Genomic DNA, 18,566 nt, shown 5'->3' with positions numbered 1-18,566 from the left:
ACCAACTTGATCTTTATCCCCGTTTTGATCTCTCATGCAAAAATCAACCTAAAGCAGTTCTCACCCTTCCATTTTCTGGTCAATTCATAGTCGAAAATATCGATTATTTGTATCAATGACCCTAATTATTGCCGCCCAAGACATCTCCTTAAGGGTATGAACCCCTCTTGTACTCCTTTTGAGCCTCAATATGCTGAAAACTATGTGTTTCAAAATTGCTCAAATGGTGCAATATCAAAACAACTTCCCCAATTAAGGTACATTTCTTGTCTTAGTGGCGAAACTTTCTCTGTGATGGCCATTCCATGAATCGTCTTGATATGTACGCATCTTTATTATGGACGTGTAGGAAGATAGCTAGCGTTTTAGTTCCTGCTTCGGATCCTAAGTATGGTATGAGATTGACATGGCATGAACCCGATTGCACGTCTTGTGAACACAGCTGTGGGAATTGCATGTTCAAGAGTGACATCGGAGCTCTGGTATGGCAAGTGCTAAAATGGGTATAGTTTTCAGAGAGGAAATACCCCTGTTATGCATCATAGGGCTTGTGTTTCAACTCGGAAGGAAGTCTAACAATTATTAGAAAGGACTTGATGGACCAAGTATTGATGCCTATCCGGTGATTTTGCTTAGTGAAACCCGGCAATTACCAGGGCCTAGTGATAACACTTGATCAACATGTCTTTGGGAATACCAAGATAATGAAAAGTTAAGGACCATTCCAAACTGTGAGCATTGTTTTCATGCCCTTTGCATCAATGAGTGGCTGAAATTAAAATGTCGCAACACCCCCACTGTTTTATGATTTTACATTGGTTCTCTGATTTTGTATTTCCATTCTCCACAATTACTAAATTTCAGACAACCAATGCAAATTAAAGTGTTAAAACTAACATCTTTCTCTTGCATTCATATAAATATAATTAAAGATATTATGAATTAGTATGATTATAGAATGATATATTAAGAATCAAGATACACATTATGTTCTGGAAGCTAATTAAATCTTTTAGAATTTTAGAGGGCTTAATGAACATTTTCAAAAATTTTGACAACTTCAATTAAAAATTATAAAAACTTAATAAGATTTTTTAAAAATTTTGGGAGAATTAATTAAAATTTATAAAATAAATATTAAAGAGACTTGAGGAGAATTTACAGAATATTGGGAGGCTTAATTAAAATTTAAAGGGCTTAATGGTAATTTCCCAAAGTTTTGGGAGGCTAAGTCACCTCTTTGGTTTCCCTGAGGATCCTCCTTGTACAATCTTTTGAATTAATAAATATTATGGTCAACGGTAGTCAATACTATCAAAGTTGGCATCGATTATTTGATGTGTTTTCATTGGCCACTACTTTTTCAACATCATTAGCTTCAGGGGTAAAAAGTACAATTGAGTAACAATCACTAAAATTGGGTAAAAAATCTTTAGGTATCAATGTATAAAAAGGGGATAATTCAAGGGTCAAATCATGAATAAACCCAAGGAAAAAAATAGTGGGAATGACTGTCAGTCTCCAAGTGGGCTAAGCTAGACCCAGTATTCTCAATGGTGACCCATTCTGTTCGCTACAAATGGATGGAATTTACACAAAAAAGAAAAAACAGGTACTGGGCGAAACAAAAGAGCTGTACGGAGAAGTAAATACAGGGGAGTTGATCACTGTTCTGTTTCGAGTTTCGAAGTGCACCTTGTTGGTTTCTGCACTTAACAAGACTTTTTCTCTTTCGAACTCAGCACTGTGATGTGAATGAAACCCTGAGTTTTTGCTTCTTACTTGCGGTACTCTCTTTGAACTCCCAGATTTTAGCTTCAGAAAATCTCACTGTATGGCCTCTTCTTAGTGATTTAGTTCTATTTGCTAGAAATGAATCTCGAGGCTTTGGTTTTTAATATTATTTTAGCTGCATTTATCTTGCTTTGCTAATGGTTTTAATTTGATCGTACCCTTTCTTTTGTTAGAGGAATTTCTATTCTTTGTATCAATGGCGTTTAGGCGTAGCCTTTCCAGGAGAGCAACCCTAATCGCTAGACGATGTCAACCGTCATTTGCCTACATTGTCCATGAAGATGACCGTAAAAATCATCCTTTAAACGAGTCCTACTCTCAGCCAAAACCTAGCAATTTGTTTCAACAAAGATCTTTTGGAACTGGGTTTAGTAATTCATCATCAGGCTTTGGTGTGTTGTTTCAAGATAGAAGATGTTCCAAACTATCTCTCATTCCTAGCACTGGTGTGTCGTTTTTTCGGTATATGTCGACTACAGATAATGATGGGGCAGATAAGATTGAGTTTATGACTGATGGGGCAGATAGGATTGGGCTTATGACCGATATTTCGGAAGCTCTTAAGGATAGTTCTTTCGAAGCAGTGGCTTCGCAGGCTCCTGCTGTGAATGAGGTTGCTGTTGCTGCTGCTGATTCTGCGTTACCCGTTGCTGCCATACAGTACGTTATCGATGCAGTTCATTCTTCTACTGGCTTGAACTGGTAATTCCTGCTTGTAATTATTTAGTTTTTTTGTATTTATGTAAATGTACCAAGAACGAATGGAATGCACTATGAATTGGATTCAAATCTGATGATTTAAACTATCTACCTGATCAATATTTCAAATGGCCAAAAGGGTGGCAAGCATAAACTATCAGTGCTATAAATATAAGGACTTCGATCTATGAAACACTGATCTCCATTCTCCATTATATGTAATCTATCAGATTCTAGTCAAACCAGTTTGCTATTATCTCTTACACATGGTTGAATTAAATTTATTACATGCAACATGATGACAAATAAATCTTAATGAGAATCTTCGTGGTGTGTCTTATGCGATATGTATCTTGTGACTTCTTGGTTTATGCTAATCTCCATGTTTTGATAGCGTGCAATGTTGAAAATCAAACCTTTCTTTTAATCTTTTTAACACTATAGGCTTCCTATTTGTTTCAGGTGGAGTTCCATAGTTGTGACAACACTTTTGGTTCGAGGTTTAACTCTTCCGTTTTTGATAAGTCAACTTAAAGCTACTGCAAAAATGACGGTGTGTGATGTTTCTGCTTCTTTTTCTTGTCATGTTCTTTTACCTTGTAGCATGCCCTTTGTTCTTCACTTATTTTATTCATAGCCCTAAGTCTATGTACTAGACATTACTTTTGTGATTACCATGTATATGAAGCCACAACTTGATAATATGCAAATACTGGATGATTCACATTTGGATGATTTCAGCATGTGGCATCTTGCCTTTGTACCTTGTTAGTGGTAAAATGGGAAAAGAAAGAACTGAACATCCTTATCTTATTCATCTAATTCTAGAAGATATAATATGCCTCTGCATGATCTGTACATTTTTGCCACTTAAAAAAATTCAACTTTTCCTAGTATGAATGCAACAGTATCCATTGATTATTACTGAATTTTGACATGTGTAAGAACAAAGAAAGGAAACTTATATTCTCTCTCAGATATTCTTTCTCCTCGAATGTGACTTCAGTTTTGTAGCTTAGAGACTGTTCTTTTTTATTTTTCATACCTTCATTAATGGGAAAATCTGTTCATTTGAATTTTTCTCTGCTGTCTTTATCCTGCAGTTACTTAGGCCACGATTGGAGGAAATCAAGGAGCGCATGCAAAGAACGGTCTGGTGCCAGCTTTTTCTGTGATTTGTGTTATTATTTTGAACAATCTACTTTGTGGATAGCATTCCGGTATCTGATTTTGTGCATAATCCTAGAGCATTTTCAGATTCCATGGATGTTCTTGTTTCTTTTACAATAGCTTGAAATAAAACTTAAAAGTTTCTACCTATTTTCTGCAGGGTATGGATCCCCAGGCAGTAGCTGAAGGTCAAAATGAAATGCAAAAGCTTTTCAAGGAGTAAGAACTTTTCCAGTAGGACAGCTCATTTACCTGTTTAGAGTACATGTTGCATAGCCCTTGGTTCCATGATTGAATCACTAAAATCATTTAAATGTTTTTTCATTTTAATAATTGCAGATATGGTGTAACTCCTTTTACTCCACTGAAAGGGTTCTTTATTCAGATGCCAATCTTTATCAGCTTTTTTTTAGGCGTAAGATAAATCGTTTTTTTTAAAGGTTCTGTAAAGATTACTAGTTTGGTTGTAGAATTGAATGTAGTACATTCAGATTTAGACTTGTCTTTCACCCTCAGATTTCGAATATGGCTGAGAAAATGCCATCATTTAAATCCGGTGGAGCTTATTGGTTTATAGATCTCAGTACACCAGATAGTTTATGCATCTTTCCAGTTTTGACGGCTCTGACATTTTGGATAACAGTGGAGGTAAGCTTCTATTTTTGTAGATAAAATGAATGCATTGAGAGGTATAGAGTATGCCTTTCTATCATCAACTCGGTTTTAATTAAATGCTTGATGCCCTCAGTGCAACATGCTAGAAGGTACGGAGGGGAATCCTTCTTCTGGAACTACAAAAAATGTTGCTAGAGTCTTTGCTGCTCTATCGGTTCCATTGACCATGAATTTCTCAAAGGTATTTCCACTTCCATCTTCCAGTTTCTGCACTTTTTTTCGAATATCAGTTGTCAAAACAATATTTTAAGAATTTTACTTGCCATACAAATAATCTGGGTTTACATTCTAGTTTCCTTTAACAAGCTCATAAAATTGATTTGCATTGCCTACTCTAACAAGTTCTTTAGGAGCTCTTTGTATCTCATATAAATCCTGAAATTTTTAGCCAAACCCAAAAAGGAGGACGATATTATTTGCAGATATATAATGATGATGATGACGACGACAATGATGTTAACTTCCATCTCATTTGTGTCCACAGGCCATTTTCTGTTATTGGATTACATCAAATGTATTTTCCCTCGCCTATGGACTAGGTAAGTCCTTAAAACTTTACATTTCCGATCAATTTTAAGTTTTATCTTCTCAAGATTTCTCTGTAGTTCTTTGTATATTTTCCATTCAAAATTTTACTTTTGCAGTGCTTAAGGCTCCTGGGGTGAAGGCGGCTGTAGGTGTTCCGCTAATACCTAAGCCTCCGGCTGGTACCACACCGCAGCCTTCTATCAATCTGTATTCAGCTTTCAAACAACCCGAAAGAACAGCATCACATCAGTCTACCTCACCACCTGATGAACCAACTAAAGCATCGCATAAAAAAATATCGTCGTCTTCAACCATGGATCAGAGGATTAAAATTTTAGAGAGACAATTAAAGGGAAGGAAGAAAAACAAGAAGAGGTGAGAAAAGCTTCCTTCCTAAAATGTTGAAATGCCATTAATTTCCATATATGTATTAGGAATTTGCTTCATATAGGGCCATAGAAACAAACTGACACTGAATTGTTTTATGAAATTGAGTAGTTTTAGAAATTTTCCTTCTCCCCATAGTTTGGGTGCTTTTGGTTTCTACTGGTAATGAATGTATTCACAACATTGAGGGGCTTCAAATACAGTTAACATTACAAGGAATATTATTCTGTCCATTTGTTCTTTTGTTTGCATTTAATGTATTTAAAATTTATTAGTTTTTTTTTATCACGGGTGCTAACTTTTGAGTATTATTAAAAATGTTTTAAAAGAAAAACTCAGTACCAAGCCAGATGTTAACGACTATACCTATTTGCAGTCACCATTTTCATGTCTACTGTATAAACAATGGAGTGGCTTCAACTCAACCAAACAAGTATTAAAACAAAAATTGAAGAAAGCCCACTAAGTACCTTTGGATGAAAATTGAAGAAAAACAAAATATAGATAGAAATGACTGACAGTCACTGGACCAAATATTGCCAATAGCGGCCCATCCAGCTTCGCTAAGGTATTACCACTTCCCCTTTTCCCTCTTTATCCACATTCTTTTGTATATAAGTTTTCAAAACAATAGCTAATCCGGGCTTATTTAACAGTTTCCCTTAACAAGCTCATAAATGAATATTGCTTTCAGGTCATATTATTTCCATCAATTTGTTCCACATGTTGGGGCAAATATTGCACTTCCAAAATACGAGTTGAACGTGTTATGCATTGTTCTTAATAATATTTTTTTTATTGTACAGCGTATGTCTTAAAATTCAATAAATTCTTAGGAAAAAATAAAATAAAATAAAGTAAGTTGAGTAAAAAGTGGATTTCACTTAATCAAAAATAACGAATTTAGATTTAACTTCAATCAGTTAAATTATTTGTAGTTTGACTAAATGTAGGTGTTATATGCAAAATACATTAATTTTTCAGACTCAATTCCACTCTCGCAACTTAATTCTTGTGCTATTGAATTACATCAAATTTGTTTTCCCTAATAGAATAGATAAATCATTGTAAATTTTAGGTTTTGGATCAATTAAACAGTCTTTTTAAAGATATGTGAGTTCTACTATCCATTGGTATTCAGCTTTCCAACTCACTCTCATTACCTGCGGACCCAACAAAGCACATCATCATTTTAGAGAAACAAGTAAAGGGAAGGAAGAAAAACAAGATAATGTGAGAAGCGTTGAAATGCCATTCATTTCCACACTTGTTGTTATATCTTATAAGAATTGGCTTCATATATGGCTCATTAATTTGGGGCCATAGAAACAAACTGACAGTGTGTTATTTTTAGAATTTTTCTTCGGACCCTGGGATTTTGGAGGTTATTGTTCACAGCATATTGACTAATCTAAGGGGGGGGGGGGTTAGGTGTATCTGTTTAACTAACGTTCAACGTACTTAAGGATTAACGAAGACATATAGTTTAATAACATATACATTAATGGACGTCAAATACAGTTCAGCATTAAATAGAACAATATTCTGCCCTTTTCTTCTGTGTTTGTCCATAACTCTATAGGTATTATTGCAATTCTGCATTAACTTCTTTTTCCTATCATGTTAAAAAGAGATGGTAACTGGTTAACACTATAAACTCCACTCATGTTTTAATGCAGCTGGTCTTATACTAATTAAGAGGATATAAATTTGAGCAAGAGGTTACTGATTCCATAATTTAAGACTTGAAGGTTATGGGTAGGAATATGAAAAATTCTTTTCTTTTGCTTGTTTTTGAAAGGGATAAGTAAATCATGCACTTTGTTTGATATAAATATTTATTTTCTCTATTGATATTATAGAGGGATTAAATTAATTTAAGCGGATCGTTATAGAAGTTTAGGACGTTTTGGTTCCTCAAATGTTAAAATTTTTGAAGATTCTTATTAGTCTCATAAAAAAATTTAATTAGATCCTAGTTGGTTTGTTTGTTTTTTAAATTTTCATTAAATTCCTAAATTTTTAAAATTTTACTAAACCTCAAGATCCGAATATAATTATATAACAAAAAAATGAGTGGATGAATTCATTCTCATTTGCGTAGACATCTAAACGTTGGTCCACAGACGTGTTAGGAAAGGTTTCAGGGTTGTCATGCTATTTGCATTTTTAACGTTAGTTGACCTAGCAAGTTCCGTGACCGGTTCAATAACGCTAACTACAACCTTTTAAACCAACTGTGATGGCAAACTTTCGTCATTGCAACAATGAACAATCCAACATTTTGTTATTTAATCCTTCACTCCATTTTATTTACAATTCTCAAATAAACTTTAATTTGTTCGAAAGCAAGGACTTGTATATATCTTCTTAAAATTTACATATTTCTCAATTTCATCTTGACTTAATAAATTTATACATTCTGTCAATATTTACTTTGAATATATAAACATAGAGGATTAAAATTATTATTAATTGAACTTAAGAAGGGATTGGTGTTATGTTAATTTAGAAATAAAAGTTGAAAGTTTCATCCCAAAAGAAAATTTAATTAATGGGTTGGGTATATAGGTAAGGGCTATATTGGACAAAATCAAAACTTCCTTTTCTTGCAAAGGCAACTGATTGCCACTTCTGGAAAATTAATTTGACCCACCCACGTTGAATTTAATGAAAATGATTTTTTTTATTTTATAATTTAAAACTTTTTTTGTAAAACAAAAAATCTTCTTTTTTAGACTCAGTGATCAATGTAATAATCTTATGATACGAAAACCACAGGTTTAACAAATATATAAATAATGTAATAAACATGAAAGATGAACACACACATATATATATATATATATAATTAATATGTAAATTTAGAGTGCGTTTACCTTTGAGATTTTTAAAATGTTAAAATTTTAGAATCCATCGTTTCAGAAAAGTTAAAATTGGTAATTTTTTTGTTTCCATAAATATTTGATTTATGAAAATTTAGGTTATTAAAATTTTACAATTTTAAAAAAATTATAATATAAATAATATTTTTAAAATTTTATAAATAGTTTTCATAAAATAAAATAATATATTATATGTTATAATTAAATAAAAATGAAATTTGAAGTTTAAATTTATTATCTTATATGTATCAACAAAAATTATCTTATAGTAGGACCATGTGCATTAAATCAAATAAAATTCTTGATGAATTTTGAAAAACTACTTATTTGGTTGGACTTTGGAAATGAAATTGAGCTATTACAATCCCCTCGAAATTACTCTCAAATTTTAAAATTCTCTAATATATCTCCCCATACAAATAAATTCATTTTTAGAACTTTAATAACCTTAATACAAATGAAATCTTTCCTACAAATTTCTCACTCAAACACACCCTTAAGGTATATATATTTTGTTCTAAAGAAACTTTTAACTCAACTAATATTTTTTTCCTTGTAATCACTAATGTTAAAAAAAACATTAAATGATATAATGAGGGTGGTTCACATTGTAAGGCGGTGCAAAGAGCCATTAAAATAAGGGTGATTCACATTGTAGGTGATGTGAAGGACTATTCAAATGAGGGTTTGAGAAGGCAAAGGTTGGATTTGAGCAAAGTATCAATACTATGTTTCTTTTTCTTACCCACCCTTCCTCTAGGAAGGGATATTTATATATGGATGAGAGCTTAAAACATGTCTCTTATCTTATGATTACCTTTCTAATAGAGCCCAACATAGGCCCAAATTAGGGTATGGGCTAGATGTGACCACCCTCTAGTGTCATGGGCCGTTGTTTGAAACCCGTGACTATTACACAAAATGAGTCTCATGGAAGTCCATCGATTAGATAGGGCTCACTTGAGCCACGAGAACTGATCTGATTCAAAGAACTTATAGAGAAACTTGTATATTTGAAGCTTAAGTGGCCCAATGAAGCATATATGGTAAATTAGGGTACCTTGGTAAAAAGGAAAATTAATCTTAGAAGATTGGAGGGAATAAAATCTGATAAAATTAGATTAGATTTGATTGTGTAATCTTATAAATCCCTTAATTGTAAGGATATGCTTCATCTTGTCCGTCAATGTAAATTTAGCTAGACCGTTGGATTTGAGGGAGCACAACTATAAATAAAGAGTCTCCCCCTCATTTGTAAATCACCCATTGTCAGGAGTGTAAATGAACAGAACGTTCGATGAACTGTTCGTGAACCGTTCGTATAATATTTATTTATATTCATTTATTAAGCTAAATAAACGAGTATGAACAAAATTTTTATATTCGTTTCATAAACGAACTAACACGAACAAAGGTGTGTTCGGTTCGTTTATGTTCACGAACAATGAAAAGCTTGTTTATTGGCTCGTTTATAAGCTCATTTATTGACTTTTTTATGACTCGTTTATTTATTAATGATATTTTCTTATAAAAATATTAAAATAATATATCGCTCTATTTTTATATTTGAATTTCAACTCATTAATTTAGGATATGTATTATATTTGCAATCACTATTGATAATCCATTGATTCATTAATAAATGAAACTTTTCTTTACGCCCTCTATCAAAGCAATAAATGCAAATTCACCTAATTGGCTCACCCTAATTGAGAAATCTAACGGCTACACGAGTTAAATCAAACAAATTATAAAAGAAAACCTAAAATAAAAATAACAAAACACCTAAGTCTTCAGTAGAGGGTAACTGAACAGTTCCCATTTCTTCCTACAACCGATTCAATCAGTGATTATTTCCAGTAACATTCAACTTTTGCAACCTTCCACTCCGATGATCTCCTATTGGTCCTGATTGCTTTTCCACTCCGATGATCTTTTTGTAACTTCTTGTTTTATCCCCTTTTTATTTCATAATTCTATCATTTCCTCCCCATTGCATTTGCCTTCTGCCCTCTATTACCAGTTCTTCTACTCTCATTGGGGCTTCTTCAATCCAGTATCTGGTTGTTTCAAACCTCTTGTCTTCCTAATACGAACTCGCTTACGGGAGTAATTGAATCATTGATTGCCCGATCGTCAAATTAAATAATTCTCATTTTCGGATTAACAAAATGGCTAAGTTATAAAAAGATAGTTGTTTGGCAGCGGATAAACAAAGTTGAAAATGTTAGAAGATGGATATAATGATCTTAAAACACGAACGAACCCATAATAATGATTAGGACCCAATTCGTATAAGTCTTAAAGTGGAGAATGGATAGCTGGATAGGACCGAGACCCGTTATCTAGGGAGATAGGAACCTACGGTATAGGTGAACGCCACACTTGAAAGTGATAAGTTCAAGAACAGAGATAGGATGACGCCACTAGTAATGCTAGATAAGTCAGATCAAATCACCAAGAACAATAAGAGTGAAAAACTCACAAAGTCTAAAATATTTCATAAATTTATCAAAAGGTTTTCAAACAATGTTTCTTACAATCTATTTATAGGCATTATTATGACTAATTCAAATTCAACATTCATACCAGCTATTAACAAAATATTAAAATTCGGTTATAACTCTTAATAGGCAGCCAAAAAGTCATGTCTTTTCACTTGATTCATGCATAGTTGAAAAGTCACGCCTCTTCACTTGATGAAGGCTTAATGGTCCATTAAATGTGTTGCTTAATGTCCCTTCATTTTCCCCTTAACCAAATGTCTTAATGCTTGTGTATTCATCTCTTAATTGACACCATAACCAGCTTTGAATGCATGAAACTGATCAGACTTGAAGAGTCACTCTTGGTCCATTTGAACAGTCACCATAATAAGCTTTGAGTGTTTCAATATCCCCAAAAATCTTCCAAATATGCACCAGCAATTAAGTGACCAAATGCACACTCTTTTATGCCAAAACTGGACAACCAATTGAATGTGACAGCATTTGATTCTTCTTGGCAAACGAACAGCCCTATTGTAGTTATATGACTAGCCTTTTGGACTTTCCTACAACAATCACACAATCAATTTATTTAAGAAAAACTAAACACACTATAACTTAAACATTATAAAAAATAACAGCCAAATTAAATAACATACTAATATAAACAAACTCAAACATATTTAACAACTAAGATGCTTAAATGCTTGGTTTTAATTACGATGTAAACTAAGTGAAAAATGAATTACTTAATGCATGACTTCATTAAAAGATACAAACTTTAATTAATATGGGAGTTACATAATGCATGAATTTATTAAATGCAGAACACAAAATGCATAACATAATTAAAAGATGTAGATCAATAATGCAAGACATTAATTAAATATGCATTTAATAAACAATACATAATTAAAGACTCATATTATAATAACTGAAGTAACTAAAATAAATAAATCAAAGTCCTTATTCCAGCAACCAAATTAACAAACTGGAATTAAAAGCTTCATTTTACACTTGGGCCCCTCGAGTTTGGGCCAATTTCGATATCGTCGAATTGTTTCAAAACATGATGCGATCGGGATTGCATCATACCCTCCCTCTTGATGATGATTTGTCCTCAAATTGGGCCAATTGCTCGAAAAAAAAAATTATCATCACAAACCTGGAAACTACACAAGACTCAAAAAGGAAACAAATTAATTGCTTGCCCTCCCTCTTTAGGAGGAATCCATTTCAAAGTGTCACCTTCATGAAAGTGAAAGAGGTTAGTAACAACATAGATGATGAACTCGAAGGAACTTTCTGAAACGTTATGCACAGATTGAACATATGTTCCTATGTCGGGATCAAAAACATAAGCTGGCCTTACCTTTTCAAGATGAATCAAGAATTTCATGTACAGCCACATAGAAGAAACAGGAATCAATTCAAAATTGTAATTAGAATTCGCGAGTTTTGTTTTCTTATTTAAAGTCCAAACAACAATTAAGCACACATTGCGCTCACACTTATCTTCACAAAATTTGTAAGGCTTGATCTCTCTCAATGTCGAACAAGAATGGTAAACTCCCAGTTTGAACACACGAAATTGTTCGCTCGTCCCAAAATGCGAGATGAATTTTTTAATCACCAACAATTCACAAAAGTGAAACAAATTAGTGACATTATAAGTTATGGGCACAAAATAACTTGTCGGTATCCAACTCAAGAATGGAACGCATGAACCAATGCCAAAATAAAGGTTACGAGTTGGTCTTTCCTTTTCAGAATGAATCACAAACTTTATCGATGGTAACAAATCAGAATCACAAGACATTCGTAAATTATAATCTTGGAAAATAAAATTTCTTCGTTCAAATCCCTTGAACAAAAACATAGAACAATAATCTCCGGGATCAAAAATAAAGTTTTCTCTTACCTTCTCGATCTGACATGAAGATTTCATGGCTAGTAAAAAAGAAGGAATTGGAAGTAATCAAAAATTATAAACATGCAAGAGAAGCTTAAATACTCTTAACCAAAATGTAGAACAATAATTTTCGCAAACAAAGAATTGATTTTGTTTTTGTACACCAGCAAAGTTTACATACTTTGTTTTCGAAAATAATGATAAAACATGATGCAAATAGAAAGGGCCAACATATCTATACAAATTAAAATAATGGTGCTTACTTTCTCTCACCAACAACTTAGAAAAATATGCTCCAGGTTTAAACACATGATTTGGGTCACTTATGTTCGAAAACAATATAAAGACATAGTCCATCAACAATGCAATCATGTTTAACAAATGGAATTTAGTCACATACCTTCGAACAGGCAGCAGCATCCACAAAATTTCATTGCATTGATTGAAAGAATTCATGTAGCAATCAAAACTAATCAAATTAAGCATTTTACATGAATACTTTTTATCACATACAACAATCATGTTTTGCTGACTTATAATTGGAGCAATGTCATCAACGTCCACAACATCTTGCAATTTGATGTGATTTGAACCAACATGAATCAAATGATGATAGAAACATTTCGTGACACTATTCGAAATAGGTTCAGCAACGAAACTCATGTCATCGTGTCTTTTAACACAAAGCAAAAGATGAAAGAAGCTATGCAAGTCACTTTTCAAAACAGATTCATCAATTCCAATCAATGTATAACAACTAAACAAGTATTCACAAAAAAATTTAAGATCAACGGTATGAACAGGCTTGGCAACGAGAGTTAAAGAGTTCCACTTCGATTGGTTTTCAATAGATTCCTTACCTTTCTCACCTTTGGAAATGTCAAAAACATTTGGACTTTCCATCTTACCCTCTTCAATCAATTGAAACCGTCATTCGTTGGGTAGGTAATAGAGCTGGAACTTGTCTTTAGGTAGAAGTTTACAAACCTGAAACGAAGAGAAATCACAAGGCAAGTTCGAATGGGGGTTAGCAAAAATATTCCTCCCTTGTGTTTGAGCACTCTCTTCTTCTTCACACGTTTCTTTTTCAAGCTCTCTCTCTCTTTCACTTATTTTCTTTTCAAGCTCTCTTTCTTTTTCACTCGTTTTCTTTTCAAGCTCTCTTTCTTTTGCACTCGTTTCATTCATATTTTCTTTTGTTTCTCTCTCGCTTTTCTCTTTTTCTTTTTCCTTTTCCTTTTCCTTTTCTTTTCTTTTAATTTTTTTCATTTTCATTTATCTCCTCTCGTTTTTATTTTACCTCACTTGTTTTTACAACAGAATTTTTTAGTTCGAGTTGATCCTCGTAGACTTGCACCGAAGTGAGCGGTACTAAAGTTACTTTCCTCCCTTGATACTTAAAGGAATACTTATTGGTATGGTCGTCATGAATAACCTTTCGTTCCAATTGCCACGGCCTTTCTAGTAACAAATGGCAGGCATGAATAAGTACCACGTCGCAGACAACTTCGTCTTGATACTTGCCGATGGATAAGGCAACGCGCACTCATTGAGTGACCTCAAATTCGCCTTCGTCGTTACGCCATTGCAATGTATAGGGGTGCGGATGCTTGGTAGTAGGTAAGCCAAGCTTCTCCACTATTCTAGTACTGGCCACGTTTGAACTACTTTCACCATCAACAATGATGCAACACACTTTAACGTGGACACGGCAGCGAGTGTGAAATAGATTCTCACGTTGCGGTTCATTCTCCAAGCTTTGAAGGGTTAGACTTATTTTTATGTCAAAAGCTTTGTCAACGACAGTATGGGGCAAGTCAAACTTAGAAAATTCTTAGAACATGGTTTGAGCAAAGTATTAAAATAAATAAATAAATAAATAAATAAAAAATAAACCTCACCACAAACCTCAAAAATCCTCTCGCAAAGAAAATTAATATGTGCTCTCTACTCGTGTTTACGCTCGAATGTTGGCTTTTACCTCTTAATGTATTTTCACTCGTGCCTTTTACCTCTCGAAGTTCTTAGCAATTTTGTTACACTTATTAACACACTTGTGGGTCAGCTTCAAAAGGCTAAGAAACAAAGCTTGATGTTAAGGTAATTAGGTAGGCCGGAAGAAAAATTTTAAAGAGTGTGGCTACAAAAACGGTTTCTTCAAAAACAAACACGGAAGATCGGGAATTAAAATTTCCAAATAGCTTTTCTTTGATTCGAAATATTCAACACCAAACTCCCACTTTTGCAATTTTGTAACTTATATGCACAGATTTTTTTTACGCGAATTTTTTTTAATTCCGAATTTTTTTCTTTTTTAATTTCGAGAGTACAAAAAACAATAAAAAATGTACCTAATTTGAAAAGCTCTGATACCAAATGATACAAACTCGTTTACGGGAGTAATTGAGTCGTTGATTACCCGATCGTCAAATTAAGTAGTTCTTATTTTCGGATTAACAAAATGGATAAGTTATAAAAATATAATTGTTTGGCAGCGAATAAAAAAAGTTAAAAATCTTGGAAGATGGATATAATGATCTTAAAACATGAATGAACCCGTAATAGTGGTTAGAACCCAATTTATATTAGTCTTAAGGTGGAGAATGGATAGTTGGATAGGACTGAGACCCGTTATCTAAGGAGATAAGAACCTACGGTATAGGTGAATGTTACACTCGAAAGTGATTAGTTTAAGAATGGAGATAGGATGACGCCACTAGCAATGCTAGATAAGTCAGATCAAATCACCAAGAACAATAAAAGTGAATAACTCACAAAGTCTGAAATATTTCATAAATTTATCAAAAGATTTTCAAATAATGTTTCTTACAAACTATTTATAGGCATTATTATGACTATTCAAATTCAACATTCATACCAGCTATTAACAAAATATTAAAATTCGGTTATGAATCTTAATGAGCAGCCAAAGAGTCATGTCTTTTAGCTTGATTCATGCATAGCTGAAAAGTCATGCCTTTTCACTTGATGAAAGTTTAATGGTCCATTAAATGTGCTGTTTAATGTCCCTTCATTTTCCCCTTAACCAAATGCCTTAATGCTTGTGTATTCATCTCTTAATTGGTACCATAACTAGCTTTGAGTGCATGAAACCGATCAGACTTGAAGAGTCACTCTTGGTCCATTTGAAAAGTCACCATAATGAGCTTTGAGTGTTTCAATATCCCCCAAAAATGTTCCAAATATGCACCAGCAATTAAGTGACCAAATGCACACTCTTTTATGCCAAAACTGGACAGCCAATTGAATGTGACAGCATTTGATTCTTTTTGGCAAACGAACAGCCCTATTGTAGTTATGTGACCAGCCTTTTGGACTTTCTTACAACAATCACACAATCAATTTATTTAAGAAAAATTAAGCACATTATAACTTAAGCATTAAAAAAATAACAGACAAATTAAATAACATACTAATATAAACAAACTCAAATATATTTAACAACTAAGATGCTTAAATGCTTCGTTTTAATTAAGATGTAAACTAAATGAATAATGAATTACTTAATGCATGATTTCATTAAAAGATGCAAACTTTAATTAATATGGGATTTACATAATGCATGACTTTATTAAATGCAGAACACAAAATGTATAACATAATTAAAAGATGTAGATCAATAATGCAAGACATTAATTAAAGATGCATTTAATAAACAAGACATAATTAAAGACTCATATTATAATAACTGAAGTAACTAAAATAAATAAATCAAATTCCTTATTCTAGCAACCAAATTAACAAACTGGAATTAAAAGCTTCATTTTGCACTTGGGCCCCTCGAGTTTGGGCTAATTCTGATATCGTCGAATTGTTTCAAAACATGATGCAGTCGAGATCGCATCACTTCCTGAACCAGTCCATACGCCGCGGTGTTTGCTTCTCTAAGTATGAATCTAAACTTTATCTCTTAATATATTAAAAAGCTAAATGAGTGGTTAAAGCTTAAAAACAACTTTCAAGCTGCATATAAAGAATAGAGTCAAGTAAACGGGAGTGAAGGTGGAATGGTGAACAAGAGTTTTAATGAGGTGGAGGTGGCCGATTAAAGGGAGCGAAGGTGGTGATGGAGGGAGGTTTTGGGGGTGTTTTTTGGATTGAAACAATAAGTTTAAACAAAGTAAGAGAAAGATAAATGAAATAGATGCATAGAGAATTGATGTTTGGTCCATTATGGCTTATTCATCAATTAGTGGTGTTTGTCTTTATATAAGTGTTATCCAAGAAAAAATGCCCAGAATTTTCTTCTTGCATATCTTTCAATGGTTAGAGTTTTTACATTTATGCATGATTATTATGACATGATCGGAGTAGGAGACTTTTCATAATTTTAATACAAAATGATATTGTCATCTTTGAAATTCTTAACCGAAAAACCATAGTAAATTCAGTGAAGGTTGTGGTCTCTCAACTTGATATGATCATTTTTTTAATAACATTCTTGTCACCTATTGTTGTTTTGACCCGTGTCTTAAGCCTACTCCCTTAACTCTTGCTTGGTCGGATGGGATCTTTTTACCCATCTCTTGATTACAGTTTGCTGCTTTTTTTAAATTTAATATATTAATCATTGATAAAGAATTTGTATTAAGCATTTGTTGTATCATTTGATAGATTTTATCGTTCAACTTCATTAGTCTGCAACGTTTTTTTTTTATCAAAGATCAAAGAATTTGTTGCATCTCTTGATAGATTTCATCGTCCAACTTCATCAGTCATCACAAATACTCAATTTTTATTTCCCAACGGTATGCAAAAGAGTTTTCTTTTCTTTTTTTTTCATATATTAGCAATATGCATATCCTCTTAAGATCTGACTCTTTCTAACAGTCTTTCCAAAAATGATGTTCGAAGAGGCCACAAAGAGTTCGAGGGAGACATTTTCAGATCTTTATTTGTTGTATACCATTCTCTTTTATCTTGTTTAATTAATTTATTTTAGTATAAATTAAGGTTGAGACCTTTCAAGTTGGAATTATAATTTCGTAACTATTATTTTGCTATTATTATCTCCAGACTTAGTTTTATGAGATATTGCTTTAAACCTGATGCACATTGTTGTTGTTCGTACTTCGATGATTTGTTAAAGATATTTAATATTATTAATGGTAAAATAAAATTATTTGAAATGGTGATTTGTTACTTGTTTAGCCTATGTGTATTATTGCTTTTATAGAGCTTGTTTATTATATTTGGTGTTATCCATTACTAATGATTTAAGTTTTAATTTTTAGGTATGTCTTATAACTCGGAACAAGGTCATTACTCTTATTTGTGTACTGGTTCTTCATCATCGATGGTTTTCATTGAAGGAAATGAAATTTTCAATACTCGAGATACTACTCATGAAAGACAAACCCCTGAGAAGGCTGAGTGTTTAGATGATATTGGAGTTGCCACTTATACAATGAGAAATAGAAAGAAGACATCAATTGTTTGGCAGGAACTGGCCACATTTAAACTTGCTGATGGGATCGAAAAAGTGCAATGTTATCACTGTGAGATTAAACTTGCCAAGAACCAGGATGGTACAACTACACAATATAAAAGGTATTTAGATAGTTGTGTGAAACGTCAAGTATCTTTAAAGGGACAAGGCAATCTTTTTCTACCACTGCAAGCACCTAGATCTGACAGTGTAAGTGGTATCCAGACTTCGAAATATGACCAAGCAAAGATCAGAGAAGTGTTTTCTTAAATGATAATAGTTCATAAGTTGCCTTTTGCGTTTACTGAGTATGAGTTATTCACTTTGTTGATGAAAATTGCAAGCCTTCACTATGTAAGAATTTCTCGTGCTACATCCAAAGCTAATTCTTGGACAAGTTATGAGGTTGAGAAGAAGAGGTTAAATGAGTTGTTGAAAAAAGTGGATAGGATGTGCATTACAACTAATATGTGAAAGTCGGGTCAAAAGATTCAAGACATGGTCTTGACAACTCATTTTGTGGACTCATATTGGAATTTGTAAAAAAGAGTTTTAAACTTCATTGATGTGCTTCCTCTGCA

General features: G+C 32.9%; 1 protein-coding gene across 3 annotated transcripts; it reads left to right on the top strand.

Annotated features, from left to right (window-relative positions):
* Positions 1-1,581: 1,581 nt before the first annotated feature.
* LOC107950761 (mitochondrial inner membrane protein OXA1) lies at positions 1,582-6,084 on the top strand. 3 transcript variants are annotated; one of them, XM_041089985.1, is made up of 11 exons: positions 1,582-1,787; positions 1,968-2,496; positions 2,956-3,046; positions 3,597-3,644; positions 3,824-3,882; positions 4,003-4,078; positions 4,180-4,311; positions 4,412-4,519; positions 4,823-4,877; positions 4,983-5,241; positions 5,630-6,084. In XM_041089985.1, the coding sequence occupies exons 2-11, from the start codon at positions 1,991-1,993 to the stop codon at positions 5,691-5,693; spliced, it is 1,398 nt and encodes a 465-aa protein (XP_040945919.1). In that variant the 5' UTR covers positions 1,582-1,787; positions 1,968-1,990; the 3' UTR covers positions 5,694-6,084. The 3 variants fall into 3 exon arrangements, with proteins under 3 accessions (XP_040945919.1, XP_016741206.2, XP_016741207.2); XM_016885717.2 differs by lacking the exon at positions 5,630-6,084 and having other exon boundaries at positions 4,983-5,486; XM_016885718.2 differs by lacking the exon at positions 5,630-6,084 and having other exon boundaries at positions 1,593-1,832; positions 4,983-5,486.
* Positions 6,085-18,566: the final 12,482 nt, after the last annotated feature.

Source organism: Gossypium hirsutum, chromosome D03 (assembly GCF_007990345.1).
Source record: "Gossypium hirsutum isolate 1008001.06 chromosome D03, Gossypium_hirsutum_v2.1, whole genome shotgun sequence".
NCBI lineage: Eukaryota > Viridiplantae > Streptophyta > Magnoliopsida > Malvales > Malvaceae > Gossypium > Gossypium hirsutum.
Note: the sequence above shows the minus strand (reverse complement) of the source record. Positions and strands in the feature narration are given on the sequence as shown.

Bases quoted from the DNA above. Each gene is read 5' to 3' on its own strand.
- LOC107950761 (XM_041089985.1), top strand. From the start codon at position 1,991: ATGGCGTTTAGGCGTAGCCTTTCCAGGAGAGCAACCCTAATCGCTAGA. The intron at 4,312-4,411 runs GTAAGCTTCTAT...TGATGCCCTCAG, and splicing joins CATTTTGGATAACAGTGGAG to TGCAACATGCTAGAAGGTAC. The intron at 5,242-5,629 runs GTGAGAAAAGCT...ACCTATTTGCAG, and splicing joins AGGAAGAAAAACAAGAAGAG to TCACCATTTTCATGTCTACT.